Genomic DNA, 26824 nt, shown 5'->3' on the forward strand with positions numbered 1-26824 from the left:
CACTTTTCACAACTCAAAATACCTCCAGGTACCCCATTATTTTGGGAAAACAAAACTTTTCTAGCATTTTTTTTAAGTCAAATTTGATTGTTGAGCCTATAAGTGCAGTTTTAATGCCCTTGTGACAATCAAAATATAAGTAATTTAGATAAGGCTGTAAAATAGCTGGTCAAATAATGGATGTGTAACTAAGATGGCTGCTGAGTGGTGAGACTAGCTTCTAGAATGATTTTACTACAAGTGACTGACTATTTACAGTATCCCTTAGTTCCCTCTTTGTCCCTCAACACTTAACTTTGATGCAAATATTTTCAAAGCCATCGATACTCCATTCATCTACTGGCCTTCCAAGATTGGTTTTTCCCTTTCTAATTGTGTTATATGACAGGAAATTGACCAGAAAAAGATTCACAACCTGGGGAATTACTCTACAACTAAAGAAAACCAAAATAACCTCCACAGAGATGCCATGAAATTGTTAAACCAATATATTCACATGTAGTAAACATTCAAAGGTGAGGAATGCCATGCTGAGGACTTTTCCCAAATCTAAAGGCGCTTTCTCTGTCAAAGGGCAGAACACACCCATAGTGAAACGCATGTTTAGACAGGGGCCTGATCATATTTCAACTCACTGCAGCTCTGAGCCTGTGAGCTCCGGGAGAATACCAGGCGCAGCATACCACCGGTGGCCTGTCTGGGGGTGGAGGGTGGGCTGGCTCGCTGGCCAGGAAGGCTTTGTATGGAGGGAGGCCATGTGAGCCCGGCAGAACCATCACGTCTACATCAGATGGTTTGTCTGTTTGTGTGCGACAGATGGATAAACAAGAAAATTCTCCAGCAAAACGCACCTCGCCGCAGCCAGACAAACAGTGGGAAACATCTGGCAGTTAGTCGGCTATACCCAGCAAATTAATAACACATACGCAAAACAGCATTGGCTTGAAACAAATACATCAACGCACTAATATAATCATTCGATTTTCTATGGGGATTCTCCAGATGTTTGAGATTCACAACAATCTGACAAAGAAAAGGAGCAAATCCTCATAAATGTGCAGCTGGAACAAGTAAAGCTTTGCCATTTTTCAAGAAGAACATGGTAACAAATCACCCGAACAGTCAATTACTCTCTCTCTACTCTTTCTTACTTTGGACCTCTGGTTTTAACTGCAATAAAAGACTGTAGACTCAAGACTATTTGCCCAGTTTTTCCACAAAAAAGGGAAAAACCCCAAAAAGAAAAACTTACGAAACTAGACTGTCTCACAAAAAGCTGCAAAATAAATACAGCGCATATGCAAGTGAGAAAAAGGAACCAAATAATCATATGTTATTGCTGACAGTCTTTCTATATCCATGTCCAAAAACTAAACACAAATTTGACAGCTGAACTCTTATTCTGAAAAGTTATGCATCACACAATGTACTGTAACTGACCACTTTATTAGGTACGTCCTTGTACTGTCCTGGAGCCACTTTCGCTTTCAGAACTGCTTTAAATCTTCACAGCACAGATTCAACAAGGTGGTCAAAACATTCCTTTGGCCCATATTAACAGATAGTATCACACAGTTGCTGCACATTTGTCACGTGCACATCCATGATGTGAATCTCCTGTTCCACCGCATTTCAAAGAACAATAGAATAGAATAGAAATATCCTTTATGGACCCTGACTGGGGGAAACTGTAGTCTTCCAGCAGCAAAGTGACAGGCAGATGGAAAATGCAAATAAAAAATAAGAAATAAGAGACTGTACACTAAGTAAGGGCAATTTACAACATAAGCTGGTGTAGCCCATCTGGTTCAAGGTTAGACATGTTATGCATTCAGAGATGCTCTTCTGCATACTTCTGTATAACGAGGTATGCTGAACGAGTGGTTATTTGAGTTACTCTTGCCCTTCTATTAGCCTAAAGCATTTTGGCCATTCTCTTCTGATATCTGGGATCAACAAGGCATTTTCCCCTGCTGCTCACTGGGCACTTTTTGTCTTTTTCAGATATTATCTGTAAAGCCAACCAATGATAGTGTGGTGGAAAATCCCAGTAGATAAAGAGTTTCAAAAATACTCAGACTATCCATCTGACACCAACAACCACATTCAAAGTCACTTAAATCACCTTTATTTCTTCCTCATTCTGATGTTCAAATTGAACTTCAGCAGGCCATCTTGACCATGTCCACATGCCTATCTGTTGAGTTACTCCCATGTGACTCTCTAATGACATATTCAGTTAGCAAGCAGCTAAACAGGTGTACCTATTGAAGTAAGTGGTGAATGTATTTCTGATGTATGTTGCATTGTCTCCACCAACAGTGGTAGAGCAAACTAACAAGAAGATACAAGCAACGACCTGAGCACAACAGTCAAACTGGTTTAGCAACACTGCCTCCACAAGCAGGAAAATACAGGTAACAAACTGATCCAACCAATAAAATAAGATAACAAAGTAAAAAACAGTAAGCGCCACCATATGCAATGTTTGGCGCATGAATGGATGCACAACCTGGCTCTCACTCAAAAGCTCCTGTCAATGTGTTTGCCACATGTTATCATGGCTTACAAAGCAAACACCACTCTGGCTTAAATTACAGCGACAGCCTGATTAGTCATGATGTGGTGGGTTATGTTATCTCTAGCTCTAATGATAGACTGTGGGAACATCAATGTACCTTATACACGTCTCCATATGTGCCACTTCCAACCCTCTGAATGAGTTCAAAGTCATGCTGAGGGTTCCTCCTTTGGATTTCATTGCTTGGTCGGGTAAAGATATCCATGGTACCTTGACCCAGAGATGCCTTTACATTTATTTGGACTGACCAACGGTGGTGTCGATGATCTGATGCAACAATGGTTTTGAGTCAGTGTTACTCAGACTGCCCGTCCCTGTTGTCCATGTCCTGAAAGGTGGAAAGTTTTTTGGGGAAAAGTGCACAAAAGAAAAACAGCGAGTATTAATCTCTATTAATAACCCTGGACGAGCTTAGCTTTGACATCTGTCACGCAAGCACTAACTAATTTACCGCCAACTACTCCTCAAAAGTAATAAAGAGACAAGCATTTAAAAGCAGTGACTATTATAACGGTATTAACATGCAGGTTGTGGTCATTCCAGCAATTAGCCAGAGCCGGTGAGAGGCTTAGCATCCGGGCGGGTCAGCTAACGCTAGCTAACTGGCTAAAGTTAGCTTCTCGGCTGGCTTTAACTTCAACAGTGTATACCTTCAACAACACAAACACGGCGGGAGCATGTCTTGAACTCCGAATCGTTTTCAGGCTTTTAACTGTGCGATGGCGTCGAATAGTTATCCAACAAAAAAACAAACAAAGGCGGTCCCCCTCTTTTGTTATCGAGGGAACAGTAGTAAACTTCACTCGCTTGCTGGTCCTCCTGCTGCTGCTGCAGTTCACTCCTTCAGAGAAAAAGCGACAGGGTCAACTTCAAATCCCCGCAAGCCACCGTTAAGTTTTGCCGTTGCCATGTCATTTCCCTCGGCTGACAGTTTTAGATTAGCCTCGGGCTCATGGGTAGAATACTAACGTTAGACTACATAAACAATAAACTGTTGGATTTACTGAAATAACACGCTCCCTTAAAAGCAACAGTGTGTTACTAATCTTTGTGGAGTCGCAGTTATTGGACGCTGCTGCATTCGAGTGCATCACGGAAAATAATCTAACCACAATCACGTATTTATTACATCGTTAATAATATAACAAAAGTATTCGATTTGTAATAAAGAAATAAAAATATAAAGGGCATTCAAAGCACATGAAATGTATCTAGACGTCTCATTTTTAAAATAGTACCTTTTCTTTATTATCTATTCGAACCAAATTTTGATTTATGGGCTCGTTTTTGATGTAGTTATGGTTTAGTATCTCAGCATATCTTTTCAAAAAAAGTTGGATGAATAAAATTTCTGTTGAGATGTAATTATGACCCCTTAAAGTTATCATTTGCAGGTATTACTGTATTTGAAAATGCTTTACAAGCATAATTTCATGCCACAAAATACAATCAGGAATAATAAAAATATTCTAAATAAGAGAATATCTTTATTTTTCAAAGGGTTGGTGGAAAAAGGTCTGAATTTTTTTGATGTATGATTATAGTAATATTTTAGGTTATTCTTTTTTTTTTTTTTTAATACAATTTAAGTGAAATAATTATCTGATATCAGTAGGTCTAAAACCAGATATCTGTAATTTCCTTTATTACCCAACATGAAAGTGGTTTATTTTAAGGCAATAATATTTATCCATGTGTTAGAATATGATATGGGTAATTGTTTTAAGGAGTTGATGTTTTCTTTTCATAAAGTTACAGTTCAGTTCAACGTATAGTAACAGTTCAATAAAGAGGGGAATTTGTATTTATTTATTTATTGAATGTAGTATTTTAACAACATACTGACTACTGCTTTACCCATTTGGAATTTACATTTTTACAAAAGCGCACATGAAGGGGGCATACCTTTCAACCTCTGTGTAATTACCGCCACCTGCCGGTAGAAGCTAAAATTTCAAGTGAAGGCAGCGACAAAGAAATGCGTTTCTGGTCGCACTTTCAAGCACATAATCGTTAATCATTCTTTTCTGTAGACATTGCAATATAAGCTGAACTGCAGCTGTCGTCCCATGCCTCAAGCTGCTGCTTTAGAACTGCGCCCCCTAGCGAGATACAGCATGGCTGCATCGCATTGAGGATAAAAGCTCCATCATCCTCCTGCGAGACGAGCATCGTTTTGGTGGAGCCAGGGCATTCTCCCAGCCCACGATATACACTCATGACTACCGACTAGGGTCGCTCAGTAACCCACAATCAAAGGGATATAAGGACAGTATTATGGCGAAACACCGTCCAGAAAGAGACAGCTGGGGTGAGTGTACGTACAGTATTTCATATTTCATTGCTTTTCTTGACGGCGCAAACCGTTTTTTATCCTCCCTGCCGAGGAGGAGAGGGTGTAAGCCAGTAAGATGTTTATCTTAGACTCCATGATGAAAGGCTTGGTTTCGTTTTGACCGTATCATGACCAGTGTTTATTTATTTGAATGCAGCAATACATGACGCCATTTATCGTGAGAAATACGTGCTTTTGTGAGTCTCTGCAGGAATATTGTCTAATCAGGCATAAGCAAGCACAGACCTGTATTTCTAAGACATATTATATTTTTATTCAGTAATCAGCGCGTAGGGAAATGTCTGTTAGTGCTCTCTGGACCTCCCTAAGAGGCCTGAAAACCAGCTTCTGGTGTATTTTGTTTATCACAGTGAGCTTCTCGTGATTGTACGTGGTGCATCTGGCATACAATTATGTAATATTGCATCAGAAGATAGCCTCTCATCATCCTCAGGACCACCATCTGCACCCTGACCGTTAATGCCATCATCACTGTTGGTGATTGTCACTGACATCACGCTATGCTCTGTGTTAACTATAAATTCAGGCCTGCAAGGGGAAGGAAGGGGCTGAATGACTGCATTAGGAGTGAGGGGGGAAAGGGTGAAATGCTGCTGTTTGTCATCAGAGAGTTTATCTGGGCTGACCCACTTTGAGCAGACCGCTTCTGACGTCTTTGGCTGTTTTAAGAGCAACAGCAGCAGCAGAGGAACACGATCAGGTTAACCAGGCAGGCTCATGATGCCAGGCCTGGTTGAAGAGGCCATTGCAAGAGATGTGAATCCACCCCGATAGTCCCCTTCAAGCCTGAGACGAAACCTTGGATGATTCCTTGCTGAATTATTCACCGTGCATTCTTGGCACCCTTTATTAATCATTTAACACATCCTTAAAATTTTGTCTGCTACTCCTTAATCTGTCACTGCTGCTTTTTTAAAGAGTTGTATCCATGCTTTGATTTGCATTGAAAGCTCAAAATTAACACCACAGCTGCAGTGACTGGAATTAGTGGTGTGTGTTTGGACTTTGTTTCGTCTTCAGTAAACACACATTACAGTGTGGGGAATTTGGGAGCTCGGAAAGCCTCCAATCATTGCAGGAAGCCCATTTAGCCCTTACACTGTACATGAGACAGCAGAGACTGGAAAGACACTGAGTCATTGCATGGAAAAAACCTCTGAATGCACATGATCTCATTCGATAAAAAGAGTGTGGCCTGATTCATTAGGAATATTATTAACAAGCTTGCAGGCCATGCTATTGATCTGGAGCTGAAACAGGAAGGAGTAATGGACTCAACTTTCCTGTTTCCTCACTTAATGGACTGCTAAGTGCGCTTATCATCACTGTGAAGACGTTCTCGCTGTTCAGTAACTCACACAACAACATTTTAGTTGGTGTTTCATTGACACAATAAATTCTTTAAATAAAACATTTTGCCTCCATCTCTGTGTTTGACTGTAATGTTAATGCTGTTTTCTTGCTTCAGGTTTTATGATTTCCCACGACTGTCTTCTCTTCCAGGGTCCCTCAGTGATAAAAATGTCTATGATTGGAGCTCAGAGGAGGAGGAGCCAGACGGACGAGCTCGGCCCATCCAAGTGCTGCTGGTCAAAGATGACCACACCTTTGAGCTGGATGAGGCGGCGCTGAGTCGCATCCTGCTGTCTGAGGAGGTCAGAGATCGTGAGGTGGTGGCCATCTCCGTGGCCGGGGCTTTCCGGAAGGGCAAGTCTTTCCTCATGGACTTTATGCTGCGTTACATGTACAACCATGTAAGTCTCTGCAAAAGCATTACTCCAGTCTGCGTGGTATAGATCATACAGTCTGTGTGCGTGAATCGGCTCAGTCGTGCTGGTGGAAAAGTTCCCGATTTAGCTTGTGAGTTGATGTAGCACATAAAAAAATTGAAATATAGCAAAGGAACTGGCAAAAAAAGAAGAATATTTATGATATTATATTACTACATGCATGCACCAACCTGCATATGTACAGTAATCTTGGAATAAAATGGCTATGCATTTCTTTATCTTCCTTTATCCTATTTATACCTTCTTTTTTTCAAGCAGCAGATCAAATTAAAAAAAAAAAAAAAGAGCAATATTTCAAAGCCACTGAGGGTAAAATGACCTGTTAGCCTAACATGTGATCTGTTGGTGCTCAGGCGTCTGAAACCTGGCTCGGCAATCCAGAAGAACCTCTGACCGGCTTCTCCTGGAGGGGCGGCTCAGAGAGGGAGACCACTGGGATCCAGATCTGGAGCGAGGTCTTTCTGGTGGACAAACCAGACGGAAGAAAGGTGAGACTGTATTTCATCCCACGACTTGACAAGTAGGCTAAAGTGCAATTGAGCGCTTAATTAAATATCACACATATACTTGTTTAACCTCTTTACAGTGACACCTTTATATTCTCAATGAGCCTGGCAACAGGTCGTCTTAAAGCTTCTCACCTTCACAGTCGTAGCTGCAGCTTTGGTTGGATAACTTGAAAGGAGTCTTTTGTGGTTTAGGACATTTTTTATACCTGCATCAGCCAAATGTTTCTAACATTTTGCATCAAAGGTTGGTCGTTCTTTTTAGTTTCATTCAAAACGAGCTGCTGAACATGAATGGTTGCTTTAGGCACTTTCTGTTCTCTGGAGTGTAAACACTCCACACGCTGTATTAAAACTCACTTTCCTCAGTACAGCACATCCACGGCGAACATATTGACTCCTGCAGCAAAGGTGAATGCGTTCATCTGTCTCCTCACACAGGTTGCTGTGCTGCTAATGGACACGCAAGGCACATTTGACAGCCAGTCGACGCTGAGGGATTCAGCCACTGTGTTCGCCTTGAGCACCATGATAAGCTCCATGCAGGTGCAGTGACCTTCAGTCATCTGATCCAGCTTAGCTTTAGAAAAGACTAAGTATTTGTAAAAATGCATGCATGTACTTTGAAGTTTGTTTGGGATGGACTATCTTAGTGATGATTTTTTTTTTTTTAAATAAAACTGTCATGAAATTCTTTAGAGATGTTAATGACCCTAGAAGTTTTCCTATAGCGCCACCACAAGACTGACGTCTAGTTTTGGGTGATAAGTCTCCAAAACTAGTTCTTTTCTTTCTACTCAAGCACACCTGCCAACTGCATCATTGTTCAGAAGAAATGGCCCATCTGTCCCTACCCTGTTTCCTCTTTCGGCGGAGTTCTAATGTTAATTAGCTGCATGCTTGTTTTGGAAATAAAATAGTTCCTCTGTTTGTAACAAGCTCAGATTTATAACAAAGGTTTCCATGCTAGCACACCAAACTAAGACACAGGTGTTACATATTATGCCTGCTAGTCCCGTTTGTTCCTCAATGCCTAATGGACTATTTGGTCAATAATTTAACCTGGACAAATTTACCACATTCTTCAAGTTGTACATGTTTAAAGAAAATAACCCTCTAACTCAATGGCCTCTCTCAGGTTTACAACATCTCACAGAATGTGCAAGAGGACGACCTTCAGCACTTGCAGGTAAAATTGCCTTTCAGTTATTACAGGGAAATACAGTACTGCACTAAAGTCCTCAGCTACCCCCCTCCTTTCGTTTCACCAGACCTTCTTATATATTTTAAAGTGGTCTTGATCAATAGTTCTCCAGGCTTTCTGACAGTCTTTTAAAGTTTCTTTTTCTTTTTGGACTTTGGCTGCTTTTTACTCATTTTCAGTCTAGTTGTTGTGTCTGACCGTTTTCACAGGAATGTTTTTTTGTTTTGCTCGATAAACCACTTAACACTGACCTATGAATCATTTAAGCATAAAAAGAGCAAATAGCTCAAAGTATGAGCATGTCATATCTCAGCATGGTGTGCTGTATGTCCTTAAAAATTTGAGGAAACTGAACAAGCGGAGGACAAAAAAAGAAATGAAAGGTCTAAAATAAACCATCTACAGCACGTGAACAGTATCTGAAAGTCGTGAACTTAAGAAACCAGAAAAAAAGAACCCAGCAAAGATCTGACACTGGACTATACAGATGCATCTGACCCTTCAGTTGGTACATCTACTGTTTACTAAAGCCTTATCAGAAATGGTCTCAGTGGAAGGGAGGCTGCTGAAGCCATTTATAAGGAAGGGAAACCAAGTGAAAGGACTGGTGTAGGCCAAATTACACAAGAACTGGACTGAAAATCAGTGGCAGCAGGTCTTAATTTTGAACATGACTTCTTCTTTTGGCTTGTCCCTTTAGGTTTGCCACATCTTCCTCCATCTCTTCCTATGTCTACCATACTCTTCTTTCAGATTATTTTTTAACAATGAAAAGGATCAAACACAAACACACTGTCAATGCAGCAAAAGCATACCTCGAAAGAAAAAAATACAATGAAACACTGCAAGTTGTAGATTGGTTTCCCCACCTCAATATTATTGAAGCAGTGTGGGATTATCTTGAAACAAGACATAATAAAAGGTGGCCACAATCCAAAGAGGAGCTTTGTTTATGCCTTATAAACTGTTTTCATATATGGTTTCACATGTTTCAATAACTGGAGCTATTTCCATTTTTTCCTAGCAAAATATAAATAAATTGGGTGTGGTTCAAGACTTTTGCACAGTACTACAACTCCTTCGACTTGTTTATATATTAATATCAGAATTATCATCCTCACACATTAGTTCTTCAAATTACTTGTTACAATATTGTTACTTTATTTCAGCTTTTCACTGAGTATGGAAGACTAGCTATGGAGGAGACTTTCCTGAAACCATTCCAGGTATTTTCTATTTAAAGGAAATATATTTAGTATTTCTATTAACACATTTTTATGTCTCAAAATTATTTGAGTGTGTGAGCCCACTTTATAACACAAGAATTATAATTTCCTTTCTAGTCAATGATTTTCCTGGTTCGAGACTGGAGTTTTCCATATGAGTTTCCCTATGGACAGGAAGGCGGCATGAAGTTCCTCGAGAAGAGACTTAAGGTCAGACATCACAGATGTTACTGAGATAGAAGGTCACACCACTTTCAGTCCTGTCACATCAGTTTCCTGTGCAGCCTTTGCAGTGATGTGGTTGCTTACGGCTGCTGAGACTAGCTTAACCAAAGCACATCTTAAACTTGGTGGTTGTCTTCGTGTTTGCGGTCCAGATCTCAGAGAACCAGCATGAAGAGCTGCAGAATGTGCGGAAACACATCCACTCCTGCTTCACCAACATCTCCTGCTTCCTGATGCCTCACCCTGGCCTCAAAGTGGCCACCAACCCACACTTTGATGGGAGAATCAAAGGTACATTTTCTTCATTGCTCACTTACACCATATGCACCTTTCATTCAGGTATAGTATTGTTTGTGAAAGGCTTGGGAAAAACTTCGCAGCCAAATTTCTTGGAACTTGGTGAGGAGGTGACGCTCGGGCAAAAGAAGACCCCATAAAATTTGAAATACTGCATCAGCATTGGACATTAACCTTGGCGGAGGATGCACTCTGCAAATGTACTTCTAGTTTTGAACACCTAATATTGTTTAGTTCCCTCACTTCAATCATGACATGGAACCTCTCGGTCTGTCCTGCGATATCTGCGATCAGGATATTAGGTCTTAAAAGATGCTGGTGGGGCCTCTATAGATCAGACATGTTTAGATATATCTTGAAAATGCTCAGATTGAGATATGAGGGCTCTGGAGGTTTTTCTAATGCTCGTCGAGGCCTTGCTGGGCAGGTTTTTTTGGGGTCTTGCATTTTGTCCCAAAGAAGGCTTCTGCTGTCAGTGAGTGACTTTGCCATGCTGTACACACTCACCAGTCGTTGTCCTCTCTGTCTAGAGATTGATGGTGAGTTTATAAACAACCTGACGGTCTTGGTCCCCTGGCTCCTCAGTCCTCGCAACATCGATGTGAAGGAGATCAACGGCAGCAAAATCACGTGCAGAGGCCTGCTGGAGTATTTCAAGGTTAGAACAAAGCATCGTGGTGATGTGCACAACAACCAGACTCTGTCCTTTCTTTATTTAAAGTGCCATATTTCCGCATATGACTGATCAAATGTAACAAATTAACTTTTTCATTTGTATTTGTAGGCTTACATCAAAATTTACCAAGGCGAGGAGCTGCCACATCCAAAGTCAATGCTACAGGTATATTTTTAATGATTATTTTGCTAACATACAATAAAGCTTTGCACTCAAGATACACCTATGGTCAGAGGTTTACATACACTCATCTGGACATTATTTTAATGGTAATTTGGAGATTATAATGGTTTCTTTGAACTGTTTTTTTTTTCAGGATAGGATGATTGGATGGCATATATCCTTAATGACTTTAAATAACAAAAACCAAGTGCACAATTTTAAATTGAATTACTGTAATTTTTGGATTTTCTCTACTCCACAGAGAGTCAAAAGTATACATGCATGTTGAAATATATATTTACAGTTACTTTAGTCTTGTAATTGATCTCGCAGTATTTTAAACTGTGACAGCGAGGTCTGTTAACTTTTCATCAATGATCATGATTGACAGCAACTGGTAGTTTGTCTTTGCCGCATAAAAAGAATTTGTTTGACAGCAATCATTGGATTGATCAATACTCAGAACAATGGGAAACTCCAAGGAACTCAATGAAGATCCAAGAAGTAGAAATGTAGAGTTAGATAAGTTAGGAAGATCTCTTGGAGCCATTTCTAAACAACTGCAGGTTCCAAGATAATCAGTTCAAACAAATGTGTCACCACTTTGCTAAGGTCTGGAAGAAAACCCAAACTTGCCCCTACATGAGAGGAACTTCATTAGGATTTTCAGGAACAACGCAGGAACCACCGAGGCTCAAGCCTTCAAACTTAAGAACACTGTACAAGCTGTTCAACATGGTGGTGCTAGCATCATGCTCTGTTTTGCTGCTAGTGGTACTGGTACATTGCACAAAGTGGATGGAATAAAGGAGGAGGATTATCTCCAAATTCTTCAACTTTGTCTCAGATCAACAGCTAGAGGAAACTTATGAGACAATGTTCCTAAACACACATCAAAAGTTATGAAATGGCCTTCCCAAAGCCCCAACCTCAACCTTAGTGAAAATTTGTTGACTATGCTTAAAAGCCAGGGCTGTGGTCAAATATCCAGCCATAATTATGCCAGAAGGTTGTTGATGGCTACTAAAAATACTACAAAATATGAGCTTAGATGTATGTATATATTTGAGCCTGAATCTAATAATAATATAAGAAGAGTTCAAAGAAATCCTTAAAAGCCCCAAATAACCATGAAAATCAATGATGAGTGGACGTAAACCTCTGATCACTGCTGTAAGCTTATCCATACTGTTAATTTCTGGTTGCTGACATTGATCCTTACATGATATTTCCATTTGCTTCCCCTCAGGCCACAGCTGAGGCAAATAATTTAGCAGCTGTTGCAGCTGCAAAAGATCTGTACAACAAGAAAATGGAGGAGGTAGGTGAAAACAGATTTGTAAGTGAATGTCCAGTAGCTACCAAGTGACTTCACCGACTCACTGCTGTCACTTCTCACAGGTCTGTGGAGGTGATCGGCCTTTCCTCGCCCCCAGTGAGCTGCAAGCCCGACACAGCGCCATCAGAGAGGAGGCGCTGCAGGTGTTTAAGGGTGTGAAGAAGATGGGAGGTGAAGAGTTCAGCCGGCGCTACCTGCAGCAGCTGGAGGGAGAGATCGACGAGGTGTTCGTCCAGTACATCAAGCACAATGACTCCAAGAACATTTTCCACGCAGCCCGCACGCCGGCCACACTGTTCGTGGTCATCTTTGTCATGTACGTAGCCGCGGGTATCACAGGCTTTGTGGGCGTGGACATCATTGCCAGCTTGTGCAACATGATCCTCGGCCTGGCACTGATCACTCTGTGCACCTGGGCTTACATCCGATACTCTGGGGAATATCGAGAACTCGGTGCCGTCATTGACCAGGTTGCTGGTGCGCTGTGGGACCAGGTAAATAAAAAGAATAACCTGTCTAACTTATCAGTAGTTAGATGGTAATGGTGGCTGCTTAGACTTTGCACAACTTATAAAAGTAAGAAAAAAGGAGAACGATTTGTTTGGTATTGAAAAGATGTCAGGTGAGTGAAAATCATCACATGCATTCAGGTTTTGAGCACTTATACTGTTATCAGGTCTGGTATCTCTTGCGGTTTGATTAGTTTAGGGACGATTGTAGGTTCAAACTTTTACGGGGGCTCGACTCCCAAACAGAATGTCCTTACAGTGTCCTGTAATGTTAATGGAATATGATGTTTCCAGACGTAATCAACCCTTTTCACATTTGCAAACCTCAATTCAACTGGATAAACATCACAATGTTACCCTCAAAAGCAAACTGTCTAAGAATATTTCAGAGTGAATAATCAAAGATTTTAATATATATTCCACCCGTTTTAGGGTGGAGCCTTTAGTTATCAAACCCGAGACAAGACTCTGTCATTAAAGAATTTAATGAACCATTTGTGGCAAAGCTGATAAGATGAAAAACATGCACAAAATTATTTCAGTCTCTTAATCAGATTGAGGCAATCCACCAAATCATCAAGCACTGACAGTAGCATTATTGTACAAACCCTCCCTTTATGCAGATGCAGCCGAGAGCAGCATGTACCCCACTTTTACGAGTAGAGAATAGATTTGTAGTATTATAAGAGCAAGTGGGACAACACACTGCTTAATTATGTGAAATCTTCATCAATGAATGTGGGAAAGCAGAAGCTACAGCTTTATTGGGTGAATTTAAATGTCACAGTAAATAAAAGACATAAATGGATCCATAGCAGTTTATAGCAATATTCAAACTGAATACAGGCTGCTGCTGGACATCTGGATCTGAAGCTGTACTGTAAACAAACACTAAAGAGCAATTTCATCCAAATAAGCATAGAAATTTTTAACAAACTAAAATAATAATGCATATCAGCTCCTTTCCTGTGAACTGCAGTATATCAGCAGACTAGGGGATCAGAAGGTTAAAATAAGCTAATAATCTCTAGTGATTTAATGTTTTTGACCCTATTTAGAGAACAAATAAAAATAAGCAGACACTTTAAAGGTCATGCCATATCCCCACTTTATCAGAACACTTTGAACTTTTGCTGTATTTTAGTTAAAGTGTGTTTTGAATCAACTTCACTGATGTGTGTCATTAAATTACCTCATGGTTTAGAAGGGAAACGTTCACATCTTTAGCCTTTAACAGCAGCACAAAAGATATGAGATTTGCTATTAGCAATAAAACACATGGTTGTGTGCTAGCTGCTCTAGCTGTTACAAAGGATGAAGACTGAGGAAAAACATATGAAACCAGAGTCACTGGTAAAAATAATTAATAATTATTAATCATTACCTTTTCTTTTATCTGTTCACATTTACTTTATTTTAATATGAGAATATGGCTTTCTTGCTTTAAAATTAGCCATTAAAGACAAATACAATACACAGTATCCATCCACATCTGTTAGAAATGAAAGAGTGTCTTTAAACCACTAGGGGGCAAAAACCTCCTTTATTAGTGGCGGCAACAAATCCCTACAAGCCTAAGAGCAACAATTGTGCACTGTTAACGAAGAATCTGTATGTGCTGTTTGTGTTACATGTTCACTACATGTGCTCACACTGTATGTTTGTTTCTTTTAACGCCTCTGCAGGGGAGCACAAACGAGGTAAGAGGAGCAAATCAATTGGAAGTATTAACAAGAACACATTGTTACTGGTGCATTTCTATGAGATTGTTGTCATCAAACTCAAGTTCTGCTCAAATTATCTGAGCTACAGTTAAATTTCCTCTTGTGCAGCCTTATGTTCCCTGAATGAAGACACCTCAATTCACACCTTAAGGCTGCTTTATGAATTAAAAATTCTCTGTCTTAATTTTTAATGACTTTATTTGACTGTTATGATGAATAGTATGAACGCCTGATTTTTCTGTTACAGTAAACCATCTCAGTTTAGCAGATATCACGGCCTCTGCTCTCCTCTCCACTCTAAGAGATTTGATACTGTTGATGAACAGGTTGCTTTCAGCTTTGATGGTTGAAATCATATTGGGCTCTTCTATACATAGTTTAAACAGTTGCTGAAGATATTTTCAAATTAAGATTTCAGATGATTTCCCTCTTGGATCAAAATTTGCATTGTTATATTACTCTATGAATAATAGTTATTATTAGGCCGATCAGCACTTTGATGAAAGGCCTATTTTTATGGTAATAGGGCAGTTTTTAATGCCGTTGGCCCGATGCAAACAAAGCTTTTTCCAAACAGACTGCTTCCCTTCCTGGTCTAAATTTCTGAAACAAAATGTGCCCAGGACTGAAAAAGCCGAGACTCATAAATCCATGGCATTTGACTTTAAAGCAGATTATATTACATATCTTTAACCTTCTATAGCCTTTTTAGTTGTGAATGATTGTGAATGACGTGTTAATCAAATTCAAATTGAGTTTGTTTTCATATTTTGTGCAGAAAATATACTCGGATTGTCCTGAAAAATGACCTAAAGTTTAAATTTTATATGTAAACAGTGGGCTGTGTATAGACATCAACTGAGTGCTCCCTGATTTCCCATTTTAAGCTTATTAAATCAGGCTTAAATCAAGCTGGTTTACAACAGCTCTCAGGGAGCTTACTTTCTCCTTCCATTTTTTGTTGTCAGAATCAGCAGATGTAACATTTATGAAGCAGCTGATTTAGTGTTTCAAATCAAATATGAATGAAGAAAACTGATAAAAGTAGCCACTGGAAGCCTGCTGTGCATGTTTCAGCAGTGTGGAAATAAAGAGAGCAAACAGAGTGAATAAGTTATATAAGAATAACTTGTTTTCAGGTCTACAAAGGTACAAAGGAAGTCAAAAAAACATCAGTATTGAAATGCTTCTAATCCATATGACTAGATTAAAGAAGAAACCCAAATCCCAGCTCCCGGTTTCTGTTTCTAAAAGTATACAGATGCAGTGATAAACCACTTGATATGCACTGATCATTGTACAAAATATGTATGCATAGCTTTAGCTTTACCAGCTTATATTAGAAATATAAGCTTTACCAGCTTTCTAATACTATAAGCATGTTCATGCATGATGGGTAAATGAATGAATGGACTTTGTTGTCGTGATCTTGTGTATGTGTGAAAATGTAACTCTGGTGTTTCCTGCAAAAGTAATCCATAAGATAAATAACTAACCAGCTCCATGTTCTCTCCATAGGCTCTCTACAAGCTGTATAATGTAGCAGCCAATCATAGGCACCTGTATCACCACGCCTTCCCCGGGCATCAGGTGGAGGAGGTGGCTGAGGAGCAGGACAAGAAGAGGGACTGATTAGTTCAAAGACAGAACATGTCAGAGATTTCCTCGTGATGGACCGAGGGAGGAAGCGGAGGAGGAGGAAGGCAGATGAATGCCCTCATCCATCAGGCACTCTTTAACTCTGGTACTGGCTGCTGCAGCAAGCCACTACTGGTCGTTCACTTCTTTAACCCTTATAACGGACTGTTTAATGTTCATGCATATGCCGAGAGCATCTCCTCAGTGGGTGGCTGCTTCTAAGCATTGGATGCAATGTGTCATGGTCTTTCACCTTTAGTTCGTGAAGCAAACACACCTGTACAAATACCGCGGGCACTCTGCTGGAGGAGACTGCTGCTTATTTCTCATCGAGCGTTTATTTTTATTTTTTTCTCCATCATTCGTCACTGACAATGATTTTTAAAGTATATTCAAATCTGTGAAACCCCCATTTGTGACAATTGTTCTGTTCTTTGAAGTTTTAGTGTTGTTTATAAGGAACAATATCTATGACCTGCAATGTTTGAAAGACAAAATATGTACTGTATATTAAATAATGAGGCGTTACAAACATCATCAGCATGGTAAGTGGTTAATGTCTGTCATCTTTAAGCTCTAAATGCAGGTATACTTTATAAAAAAATAGCTGAATGGTTGTGACTAACTGGTATTGTGCCATAACATGTAAAAAAAAAAAAGAGAAAAAAAAGATTTCTCACCTGCTGCAGCCTGGCTACATGCAGACACTCCATGGCACACGAGTTAGTTTTAGGGTTTGGTGTATCTGTGTGCTACGGCACTGGTGGGAGAGACAAAAGTTTACATAACATAGCCGACATTATCTCACTTTATAGTCTGCTTGCAGTTTTGTAATCACGCATCATCCCAGTGATCGTTATATGTGCGTTTGGCTTTTGAGGTTTGGGAGGAAAGAGCAAGGTTAGGTTTCCATTGTGATGTAGTTGGGGGGGCGGGGGCTGCCGAAGCCATTGTTGTGTGTTTCACTGAATGTTCGAGCAAATCCGAGGAATGTAGCTATTCTGTGGCCACCGGGGGAATCAAAGCTAGATGCTATTAGGCGTGGCGACAGGCCTGCTTTGGAAATGGAGCCTCATTCCACATCTCTTTCATCATCTTCTCACACTTAAACCGAATCATCTGTGCAAAACTGCTGCATGGTGAAAGAGGCTTTTCGTGTTTCCACAACAGCTTGCATTTTTAAACAAAAGGCTTGTATCGGTGATGGCTCTTTTTTGGTGTTTGAATACTTCGGCTTAGTAGACTGTTACTGTATATTTGTACAACTGCGGTCACTGTTTTAACTCCTTGAGTCACTGCGCTGTAAAATGTCTGCATCACATACAAAGCTGCAGCAAAACTTTTCTATGTCTTTTTTCTTTTTCTTCCCCCCTCCCATTTAGATCTGCTCACCAACCGTACAGGAACACTGTCATGCATATTTAGCAAGTTTATAGTGAGGTTCGACCTCAAGGGTTGAAAATTTAAAGGCACTGCAGCAGAGTGGCTTCTAGAGTCTTCCACAATCTATAATCAACATCAGCGAGGCCTTCACACAAAGAACCATCCAAGACCAGTTTAAGATTCGTGATGTTCTGAAATCCCTTTCTATTTCATGACTATGTTTTTGGGTGTTGTGTCCATTAAGAAGTCAGAAGAACAGTATTTGTTTACACTGTGTTGGAATATCTCGTCTGTGAGACAGAGCTTTTCTTTCATTCCTAAAGCATCACCTCTCAATGTGGTGGGAGGACTGAAAGGTCAAATGAATCAACCTTTTTTTGTGAGCTCCTTCAAATTGACTCTGCTTAGTTTTCAGCACACGCATTGCAAAAAAAATTCAGTTGCAAAGAAAAGACCTAATAAAGATGGACCAAATTAATGAAATCTAGACTTGAGTTTTCTTACAATCAGAAATGTTTTAAATACAAGTCCTACGAGGCGTACCGGCAGTGTTTTAAATGGCTCTGCAATTATAAAACACTGTGGGAAGACCGGCAAGCAGCAGGAGGCAACAACTGTACATCCATACGTGTATTTTTCTTCACTGCAGACTTTATTGCTTATGTCCTGTACTTGCAATTCACAAAATCAGGTATGAACAAACTGTAGACATTGTTCTGAGGCGATGTGATAGAGGCCCAAAGAGAAGCCCAATGTTCTGTACAAACCTATTCCACTGCTCCCAATTAGGACATTCAGAAATGTTTAGGTTCCTCTGATACACAGGACTCCTTAAACATTTTATATACTGAGAATAACACATTATCACTGGTCTCCAGTAGACAAAAAAAAAGTAAGAAAACATTTCTGAGTATCTTAAGAGGAGATAAAAGCTGATTAGTGATCAGTAGAATATGTGTCCAAGAACCTGGACTTCTGTTATATCAGTGAAGCAAGATGTCAGGCCATAAACATAAAGCATGAAAAACTGAAACAAAGGGAAAGTAAAGTTTTTGGCAAAATGAATGTGACTTCTTTAAAAAAAAGTTCCAGTAGCTTATTTGTGTTTAATTAAATGCACAAAAACGTGAATTTTCCTGACGAACAATAATGCCGAGAGACGCTCAAACCACCACATCAAATCTGATGCTTCATCAATCAAAAAAGAAAAATGTAAAATTATATATCTGTTAAGGTTTTGGTGGATTGTCTTAAAAGTATGTCATAAAAAAGGAACAATGTACACTTTCTTTGTGTGGTTTCAGTTTATGACAGTAACAGAGCAAAGGAAAGAAGCCATGAAGTCAAATTAGAAAAAGCTGCCTGTCGCTTTCTCCCACAGGAAAAAATGACGGAGTAGCTGGCGTATACACGATATGAGCAGACGTAAAACTGCTGCACTTTGTTTTATTAAAGGCACAATGTCAGGATGCTTTTGTAACAAATACCCAGAGCTGATTTTTCACACTCTCTGCTTCTCAGTCTTTAAAAAAGGAATTCAAACAGCAATTTTCCCAGGTCGGTGGCTTTCAATAGAACCACAAGCAGTTTCCCATGATGCAACACATTTTTTCTTCATTCTAGTGTTTTGTTTTTTTGTTTCTATCAGTCATCCATAAACAGAGTGTCACATGGCCCCCACCCTGGCCATATATGTGTCTCAACCTCCTGGCTGATATATTTGGATCAAGCAAAGGCACAGATGTGTTTGGTAAAGAGGCAATTAAGAGTCAATCATGATTTCAAAGGCAGCTCTGACCGCTCCCAAACTGAGGAAACCTCAGAGAGGTGTGGCACTGAGAAGTCCCTGCTGCACACACACGCACACACACATCACATGTTCCCTATGAAGTTCTTGTTGGACTGCTGGGCGTACCACTGTTGCCGCTGTTTGCGTGCCTCCACCTCCGACAGCAGCGCCTGCCGGTACGCCTCATAGGACTTGACGATGTGTTCGAGCTCCTTCATGAAGAGCAGCTTCAGCATTCCCTGGTACGTGTCCAGGTCTGCCAGCTGGAACAGCTCCCACTTCAAGATGTGGTCATACCTGATGTAAAGGAGAGGAGAGTCACTGTACCTTTAAAGTTACCCTTTGGGCTGGTTTGAAGATCTATCAGTCACTTCTTTGTGACAAAAATACTTTTATTTGGTAAGATTTTTTTTCAGGGCTTCTCTATTCAATATGTACAAACCCTGAAATAAACACCGATTTGGAATGCAGTTTTCCACAAATAAACATACATGTTTTTGAGGTATTAAAAAACACTATACAATAAATACATTACATATTTAGGTTAAGGATAAACATCATGCTTTTCCATTTCCATAAGTATTGTCAATTGACCAAAACTACCAAAAAATACTGATTCTACACTTTTGGTAGGAGCTTGAAAATAACTCGCCAATTTGGTTACTATCAAAAAAAATTATGTCCAGGATTAAATAAAAAGTAGAATAAGAAACTTAGAATTATTAAGTTGAAATTTTGAGATACTAACCCTGAATTTTGACTTATGGGTAGCATTCCCCCCCGCCAGTGGCTTCCATAAATTCCTCCTTTTAGTACCTCTCTTTGTTTGTACATTTACCGATTACTGACTGACCAGAATACTATTAACTAGACAAATGTCAGGTAAGACTGAGTTAGACTCACTTGAGTGGTGCACGAGCATACACCTGCAGCCAGTCTGGGATCTCGGCTGTGTGGTATGGGTTAGCTGGCACGAGGACTGGCTGGTTCCTCTCTGCAGGACGTGGCTGATAGGCCACGGGAGGTGGTAGTGGTGGGGGCTGATCGTAACGAGGTACGCTAGAATACAAAGAAACATCATCTCTATTGTGATGAGGTAAGTTTTCTACTAAGTAAAGAAGTAGTAGAACTTTAGTTGCTTAAAAAACTAAAAGCAGCGTTTTTTAATGCTTCATACCTTGGAGCACATGGATGACGGTATTGTGCCCTCTTGTTTATGTGATCCACATAGTAGACCCCAAACTCAGCGGACTCCACCTTCTCCCAGCCTGGAGGGAGCCCCTCCCTCTCGAGAGGGTGGCTCCAGTGTGTAGTGTTAGTGTTGTGGTCGATGTAGTACTTCCTGCCACGGATGGTCCAGTCAACGGTCCAACCGGCCGGAAGGGGGAGGTCCTCCCCTGTCAGACTGGACAGGTTCCCCAGAGACTTGGCCTGTATTCGACCTATGGCTGAGAAGAACAAACATTTCTTTTTTAGAAACCCTAAGGGAGAGGCAGAGATGTCTGACCAATCATACAGAGGAGCAGCTGCTGGCTAACAGCGCCCCTGGGAAAGAAGAAATATTTGGAGAAATTTCTTAAAAACTGCCTGTGTGGGAAAGTGTCATGTAAAGCAGAGGACAGTACAGAGTTTAAACTTTAAAACTAAGATTGCTCGACTCTGTGATTGTTGTGACAGAGGGCCATCTTATTCTAAGTGACACTGTGTGATGAATGGTAGGAAATGGGATTGTTGATACTTTTAGACAGGAAGGCAGAGAGCTCTGCATGGCCAGCCATACACACAGGGCCTTTCACTGGGCGAGAACAAACGGCTGTAAGAGCCGACAGCAGAGAGGGTTCATGCAGCGGGTCCTGTACTTTTATTGGAGAATAACGTCAGCGAGGAATGTCAAGTCGACAGCTGTGTGGATGTGGATGAGCGTGACTCAAAGCAAATGAGCTTGCAGAAACCAAGAATTCCAAATACAGGGGAACGCTAAAGGATCTCAGCGAAATGGCGGCTACAATCTGATAAATTCTACGCTAGAGTGACAGCAACAGAGGTGGAGCTCTTTGCCAGCTGCTGAATGAAGGGAAGGAATGTGTGAGAGCTCCACAGAAATGCACTCCTCCTACACCACCCCCCATCTCATCATCATGATCATCATGTTTGCCCTTTCCTTCAGAAAAAAAAATGCTCACAGCAGACCTAAAGCTCAAAACATCACAGGAATTTCTTAGATTACAGTGAGGTGGGCTGAATGAAACAAAGTGGGTAGACTGATAACATCAAGTTAGGGAAAACACCACTGAAAACATGGAAAGGAGAGAGAGAGAGTGAGAGAGAGAGAGTCTGGGATAATTTATGAAAACATCAATCACACACAAGAAAATAACATATGATTAACTATACCAGGCTCATCCTTTCAGGGTTTGCAGAGGGACAACTTATGCCATTTCTGTTTGACACCTGGACTCTAGTAGCTCAGCAGCTTTTTGCACAAGTTCAAAATAAGCCTAAATTGTCTCATATCAACCCCTTTTATCAGGTGAGGAACCGCATATGAGATCAAGCTATGTGACAGACAGTGACATCTGATAAATCTGCAGTGGCCCAGAACTTTTCAAACTTCCAAACCTTCACCCCTACCTACTCCTACACCTGTGGTCCTAACATTAAAACAGTGGTAAATTAATGAAATGCTCAGATTATGTGTTTGCAACATTGTTCTACATGTTGAGACAGGTGTTGTTTTATGTAGGATTTCCATAAATTAGTAAAATTTGTGGCATGAAAAGTACAGGCCATTTACCATTCTTAGTAGATATTTATTTGTTATTTTTTGTTTTCAGTAAATCTACACTTATTGACTCAAAAACATTCCGTCCCTTTTTTTGCAGCTGTCTGATCAGGTTGTTTATGGAAAGAGGGAAACTGCTGTTGTGTCAAAGAATCATGTCACAGAACAGGACAACCTGACTTGAATTTCCAAGTATTTCAATGAGTGCCCTATTAAGAGTTAAGCCTTGACAAAGCCTGCCACTTCATCCACAGCTAACCCCTCTTTCTTTTACCTGGCTGCCATTTGCGAACAGGAGATTTAAACAACAGGTGTGTGGGGCTTCAGTATAGTATAAGACACCACTTAAACAGTATATACTCTTTTATTTCCCAAGGGGTTGCCACACAAAACCTTCATACCCGATTTGGCAGAGATTTTCCAACAGATGCTTGTGTGATGCAACCCTCCTTATGTGGGCTTGGGCGCTACCTTGTGCTTCTACCCGACTGCCTGACAGACCAACAAAAGGACAGGCAAGAGTAGCCCACAGACCGGTTGTACAACATACTTTGGACACTGTCCAACAACAAACGGTCTCTGCAGGTAGATGGGCCAGCATGCCACCCCCACTGAACAATAATTTCAGCTTAAACCAAATGTGTGACCAACTACATCACAGAGCCACGCTGTAATAACATATAGTGGCATTGTACTGACTGGGCTTCGTACACAAACATGCTGCAGCATCTCAAACCTCACTGTGTGTCAAATGTAAGTATAATGAGATCAGCACATATGTAACAAGGATGATTCATGCCAGCGAGCAGTTTGAGGCTGAGACATTTGACTGGGGGCAGTGTGCAAATTACTAGTTTGCTGGCAGAAAGTTTCAGCAAACACAGAGGTGAAAAATGCAGAGCCTCTAATGCTTGTTTAACTTTACTCCAAACAAGGCTACGTGATAGGCAGGCCTGACATAATACTGAACTGTATACATGACGCTGACAAGCCAGCCACAAAATAAAGAGTGTCTTTATGGTAAGAGGAGGACAAGAAGCATTCCCGTGCCCCCCCCAATCTCAATGTAATTACACTTACATCATCGTAATGTTTACAACACAGAGCAGTAAAATAAAGACTGAAATGAAATTGCTCTTTTCAATTTGACAACTAGTGGCCTGCATTCCTTTCAGAGTAGCCTCTGTGTGGTTGGACAAGAGTTCTCCAAGAGGAAATTTTAAAAGTTGTAGAGTTGCTGATGGGATGTCAGTCATAAACTTTCTAAAACTAGGTGTTTCTTGCTTTTATCACTAAACTTCCCTTAAAATATATAAATAAAGACATGAACAGTGTTAAAAGGGAGCTTCACAAAATAATGTAAAATCTACCTGAAGGGGGTCTGTTTGGAGCTGGGGGAGTATGTTGTCGGGGATGTCTTTGGAAGTTGTGCTCATTGTGCTCGTAGTATCTATAGTCTTCAGGAAAGCGGTCTGGGACTCTCCTTGGCTGGCGCTGCTGCTGCTGTTGCTGGTTTTCATAATAAGGTTCAGAGGGGTAATAATACCGGGCATCTCCATTCTCAGACATGGGGCTCACGTCTGTAAGGAAGGACTGTGATGAGCCTCCATACTCATGCGAAATGTCTCCCAGACTGCGAGGCAGGTACGGAGGTGCAGATAAGCGGTGGCTCTCTGTGCGGGCCACCTCGTGAGGAGTCTTCTGCACATGGGTACGGAGGACACTCTTGTTACGGGACACCACAGGTTCCCGGCTGGGTGCCAAAGGGTAGGAAGAAGGCACCATTTCTGGCAGAGGGACCTCTGTGCGTCTCGGTATAGTGGGTCCATGACGGATGAAGGAGGGCATAAGATCTGCAACCAGGTCAGCAGAGCAAATGTCAATAAAAGGCAACGCAATATCTGGGAGCTGCTCATGCCTGATGACTTGAAAATAAATAAATAAAACACCATAATAAAAACAGAGTATTTTACTAATAGGAGCCAAATCGCGTACTTTTACTTTTCATACCTGAATTATAATATTAACTGACTCTCGAATAAAACATTTACACGAGAAGGTAATTTAGTAATACCCACATTTCTACAAAATACTGCTAGTTTCTATAGATACTCTAATAGAAACAGCTTAACAGCAGCTATCACAATAATCATAAGTCAGTACAGACACTAAAAATACGTTTAACTAAACTAATCTACTAGTATAATATGCCTTTAGCTGAGTAATTTAAAGCTGTAAGCATTATCTTGTAACTACTGCACTACAACTGGCGCTCATGTAGCATTTAGCTACAATGACTATCATCCTAGCTGTGTTTGGTTAGACTGTACAGCATTAAACTGTTTTTTACAATCGTGGAGCAAGTATAAATGTCCCCAGAGTCGTTTTACAGTATTTGTTAATGCTAGCTCACTAAGGTTTAACAGTGTTTAACTTTAACTAGCGAGCAAGTTAAGTGATGCTATTCGGGGCTAGCTGATAAGCTAACCACTTGTTGCGCTTACTTCTCAGGAGCGGCGACGTTTCCTTCTTCACATACTTCCCGTGTACCTCGGCTGGTTTGGACGCTTCGTTCTTACTTTTCTTTCGTGAGAGCATAACTCCAGGCTCGGAAAACATCAACAGCACGGTGGGGTAAAGTCATGACACAATCCTTCGACTTTGCAACCATACCGGCCAGTTAGCAAAGCGCGGAAAGTCAACATTTTTCCCCGCAGCTTTGGATTAGCTAGCCGCAGTTAGCCAGCTAACTGAAGCCACAGGGAGCATCTGTGCTGCTGCAGCGGGTACAGTCCCACTACTGGGAAGTCCTTCCATCTGAAGGAGGAGGAGAGAGGAGCACAAACCACTGTGGGGCCCTTCGGTGACATAAGCACAGTATAAACTGTACTATAGTTAGAAAATATCCGTTAAATTTTTCCCATAATTTAATCACTCACATGGCAAAGCTGAAACTAATAAAAACTAGGCTAAAACGGCACAGAAGGAAGCAAACCCCCCTCTAGAAACTAAACAATGTAAAACAAATATTCAAAACAAAATAAAAAAAAGTCATATTAAAATGTATACTAGGGACATTTAACCAAATACTAGTGGGGTATATGTGTATATTTGAGCCTGTGTGGATTGGAGAAAATCCAAAATAAATTCAAACTCTTGCACCCAACTCTTGTTTTTTTAATCATTAAAGATGTCTGCTCTTCAATAAGTTCATCCTAGAAAAACATCCGCTTCAAGATATCAATAACAGCCCAAAATCACCACGACTTTCATGCTCATGATGAGTGTATGTAAACTTCTAATCACAACTGTATGTCCAGTTTAGTATCCATTGTATTAATTTACAACATGCTTATTTACAGTACAGTATAAATCTCTTTCTGTTACTTATACACGTTTTCATATATATTGTTTAATGCATGTCTTTTTTGTGCAAACTGTGATCTTTTAGACTAAAGTGACTAAATTTCTGGCCACACCTGTATGCATAGCTGGACTGGCCATCGGGCATACCGGGCATTTGCCCTGTGGGCCGATGGTGATTTTTTGTTTTTATGGGCCGATGATTTTTTTTAAGTTATTTTTTTTTATAACAGTATAAACAATGACAGATGGTGGATTGGCCAGATGCTGGCAGATGTGTAAACATAACTCAGTTGTTTGGCGGTGGCTGTGGCAGAGCTGCCACAAGAGGCCAACAGGTGGATGAGGGAAAGGGGAAGCAGGAGGAGGAGAGACCCGAGGTGGCCGCCGGTCGGAGTGTCAATCAATCAATCAATCAATCAATCAATAAATCAATCAATCAATCAATCAATCAATCAATCAATCAATCAATCAATCAATCAATCTTTATTTATAAAGCACTTTTCATACAGAAAAAATGTAGCACAAAGTGCTTTACATAGTTAAAAGCAGCCCACCCCACCCTCCAACTCACTCCCCACACTCTCAATACACATATATCCCCCCACCCCCACCCACCCACACACACGCGCGCGCACACTTAAAGAGTAAAAATTGGGCTGGGCTCGCATGAGCCAAGTGAGGAAACATTATAACAGAGAGCCGTCTGCACCGGGAGCCGGTCACAGACCGCAGCCTCCGGGCTGGGCACACAGCCGGAGGGAGGCAAAGGAGCCCCCCAACCAGGCTGAGAGGACCCCAGAGACCCAGCAGCCACGGTCAAAAACAGCCCCGGTGCAGAGAGCGCCCTCCGAGGAAACACTGGAGATATGACGCAATACGATGTATACAGGGTAAAATGATAAAATAAATAAGAACAGGATACAATATAAATATAAATATAAATAGAGTAAGAAGATTAAAAAATGAATAAGAATAAAATCAAGAAATATTAGGTAAATCCTAAATTAATAATAGAATAACAGGATAGAATAAATAAGCATAAAAAATAAATAAACGCTAAGTAAAAGCTAAATTAAAAAGGTGGGTCTTGAGCCTGTTCTTAAAAACATGTACGTTCTCTGCGGCCCTGAGCTCCTCCGGCAGGCTGTTCCACAGACGAGGACCATACCACTGAAAAGCTGCCTCTCCGTGAGTATGTGTCCTGACTTTAGGGACAATCAAAAGGCCAGCACCAGAGGACCTCAGGGTCCGCGAGGGTTCGTATGATAAAA

At 40.7% G+C, this 26824-nt stretch overlaps 3 protein-coding genes across 11 annotated transcripts in view; 1 reads left to right on the top strand and 2 right to left on the bottom strand.

Moving 5' to 3' along the window:
* The window catches only part of map4k5 (mitogen-activated protein kinase kinase kinase kinase 5), a 28309-nt gene extending 24655 nt beyond the window's left edge, over positions 1 to 3654 (bottom strand). For 6 of the 8 annotated variants that reach the window (XM_076877432.1, XM_076877431.1, XM_076877430.1 and 3 more), the window contains exons 1-2: positions 3232 to 3653; positions 2679 to 2909 (exon numbers count right to left, since the gene is read on the bottom strand). In XM_076877432.1, coding sequence (XP_076733547.1) covers positions 2679 to 2786 — 108 coding nt within the window. In that variant the 5' untranslated portion in view covers positions 2787 to 2909; positions 3232 to 3653. Of the gene's footprint in view, positions 1 to 2678; positions 2910 to 3231 lie in introns of all 8 variants that reach the window. The other 2 variants (XM_004540033.3, XM_012921899.5) reach the window with 2 other exon arrangements.
* Positions 3655 to 4567: 913 nt separating this feature from the next.
* Positions 4568 to 16770, top strand: atl1 (atlastin GTPase 1). 2 transcript variants are annotated; one of them, XM_004540040.5, is made up of 14 exons: positions 4568 to 4898; positions 6441 to 6691; positions 7081 to 7215; positions 7675 to 7779; positions 8372 to 8422; positions 9607 to 9663; positions 9781 to 9873; positions 10041 to 10179; positions 10716 to 10843; positions 10970 to 11026; positions 12273 to 12344; positions 12425 to 12856; positions 14557 to 14571; positions 16114 to 16770. In XM_004540040.5, exons 1-14 carry the CDS (start codon positions 4859 to 4861, stop codon positions 16225 to 16227), a joined length of 1689 nt encoding a protein of 562 aa, XP_004540097.2. In that variant the 5' UTR covers positions 4568 to 4858; the 3' UTR covers positions 16228 to 16770. The 2 variants fall into 2 exon arrangements, with proteins under 2 accessions (XP_004540097.2, XP_004540098.2); XM_004540041.5 differs by having other exon boundaries at positions 4569 to 4892.
* Positions 16771 to 18247: 1477 nt separating this feature from the next.
* On the bottom strand, positions 18248 to 25000 carry sav1 (salvador family WW domain containing protein 1). Its single transcript, XM_004540042.4, has 5 exons — positions 24692 to 25000; positions 23558 to 24040; positions 20583 to 20853; positions 20309 to 20464; positions 18248 to 19702 (listed from the first exon to the last, which is right to left on the bottom strand). Exons 1-5 carry the CDS (start codon positions 24804 to 24806, stop codon positions 19489 to 19491), a joined length of 1239 nt encoding a protein of 412 aa, XP_004540099.2. The 5' UTR covers positions 24807 to 25000; the 3' UTR covers positions 18248 to 19488.
* Between the last annotated feature and the right edge of the window lie 1824 nt (positions 25001 to 26824).

Source organism: Maylandia zebra, linkage group LG19 (assembly GCF_041146795.1).
Source record: "Maylandia zebra isolate NMK-2024a linkage group LG19, Mzebra_GT3a, whole genome shotgun sequence".
Classification (NCBI taxonomy): domain Eukaryota; kingdom Metazoa; phylum Chordata; class Actinopteri; order Cichliformes; family Cichlidae; genus Maylandia; species Maylandia zebra.

What these genes read in the sequence shown, in the direction of transcription:
- atl1 (XM_004540040.5), top strand. Translation starts at nt 4,859, where the DNA reads ATGGCGAAACACCGTCCAGAAAGAGACAGCTGGGGTGAGT. An exon ending in CCATGATAAGCTCCATGCAG is followed by an intron (nt 7,780 to 8,371) that starts GTGCAGTGACCT and finishes GGCCTCTCTCAG; the next exon opens with GTTTACAACATCTCACAGAA. An exon ending in TCCTCGAGAAGAGACTTAAG is followed by an intron (nt 9,874 to 10,040) that starts GTCAGACATCAC and finishes TTTGCGGTCCAG; the next exon opens with ATCTCAGAGAACCAGCATGA.
- sav1 (XM_004540042.4), bottom strand. Translation starts at nt 24,806, where the DNA reads ATGTTTTCCGAGCCTGGAGTTATGCTCTCACGAAAGAAAAGTAAGAAC. An exon ending in AACGTCGCCGCTCCTGAGAA is followed by an intron (nt 24,041 to 24,691) that starts GTAAGCGCAACA and finishes ACCTGGTTGCAG; the next exon opens with ATCTTATGCCCTCCTTCATC. An exon ending in CGTCATCCATGTGCTCCAAG is followed by an intron (nt 20,465 to 20,582) that starts GTATGAAGCATT and finishes TTTGTATTCTAG; the next exon opens with CGTACCTCGTTACGATCAGC.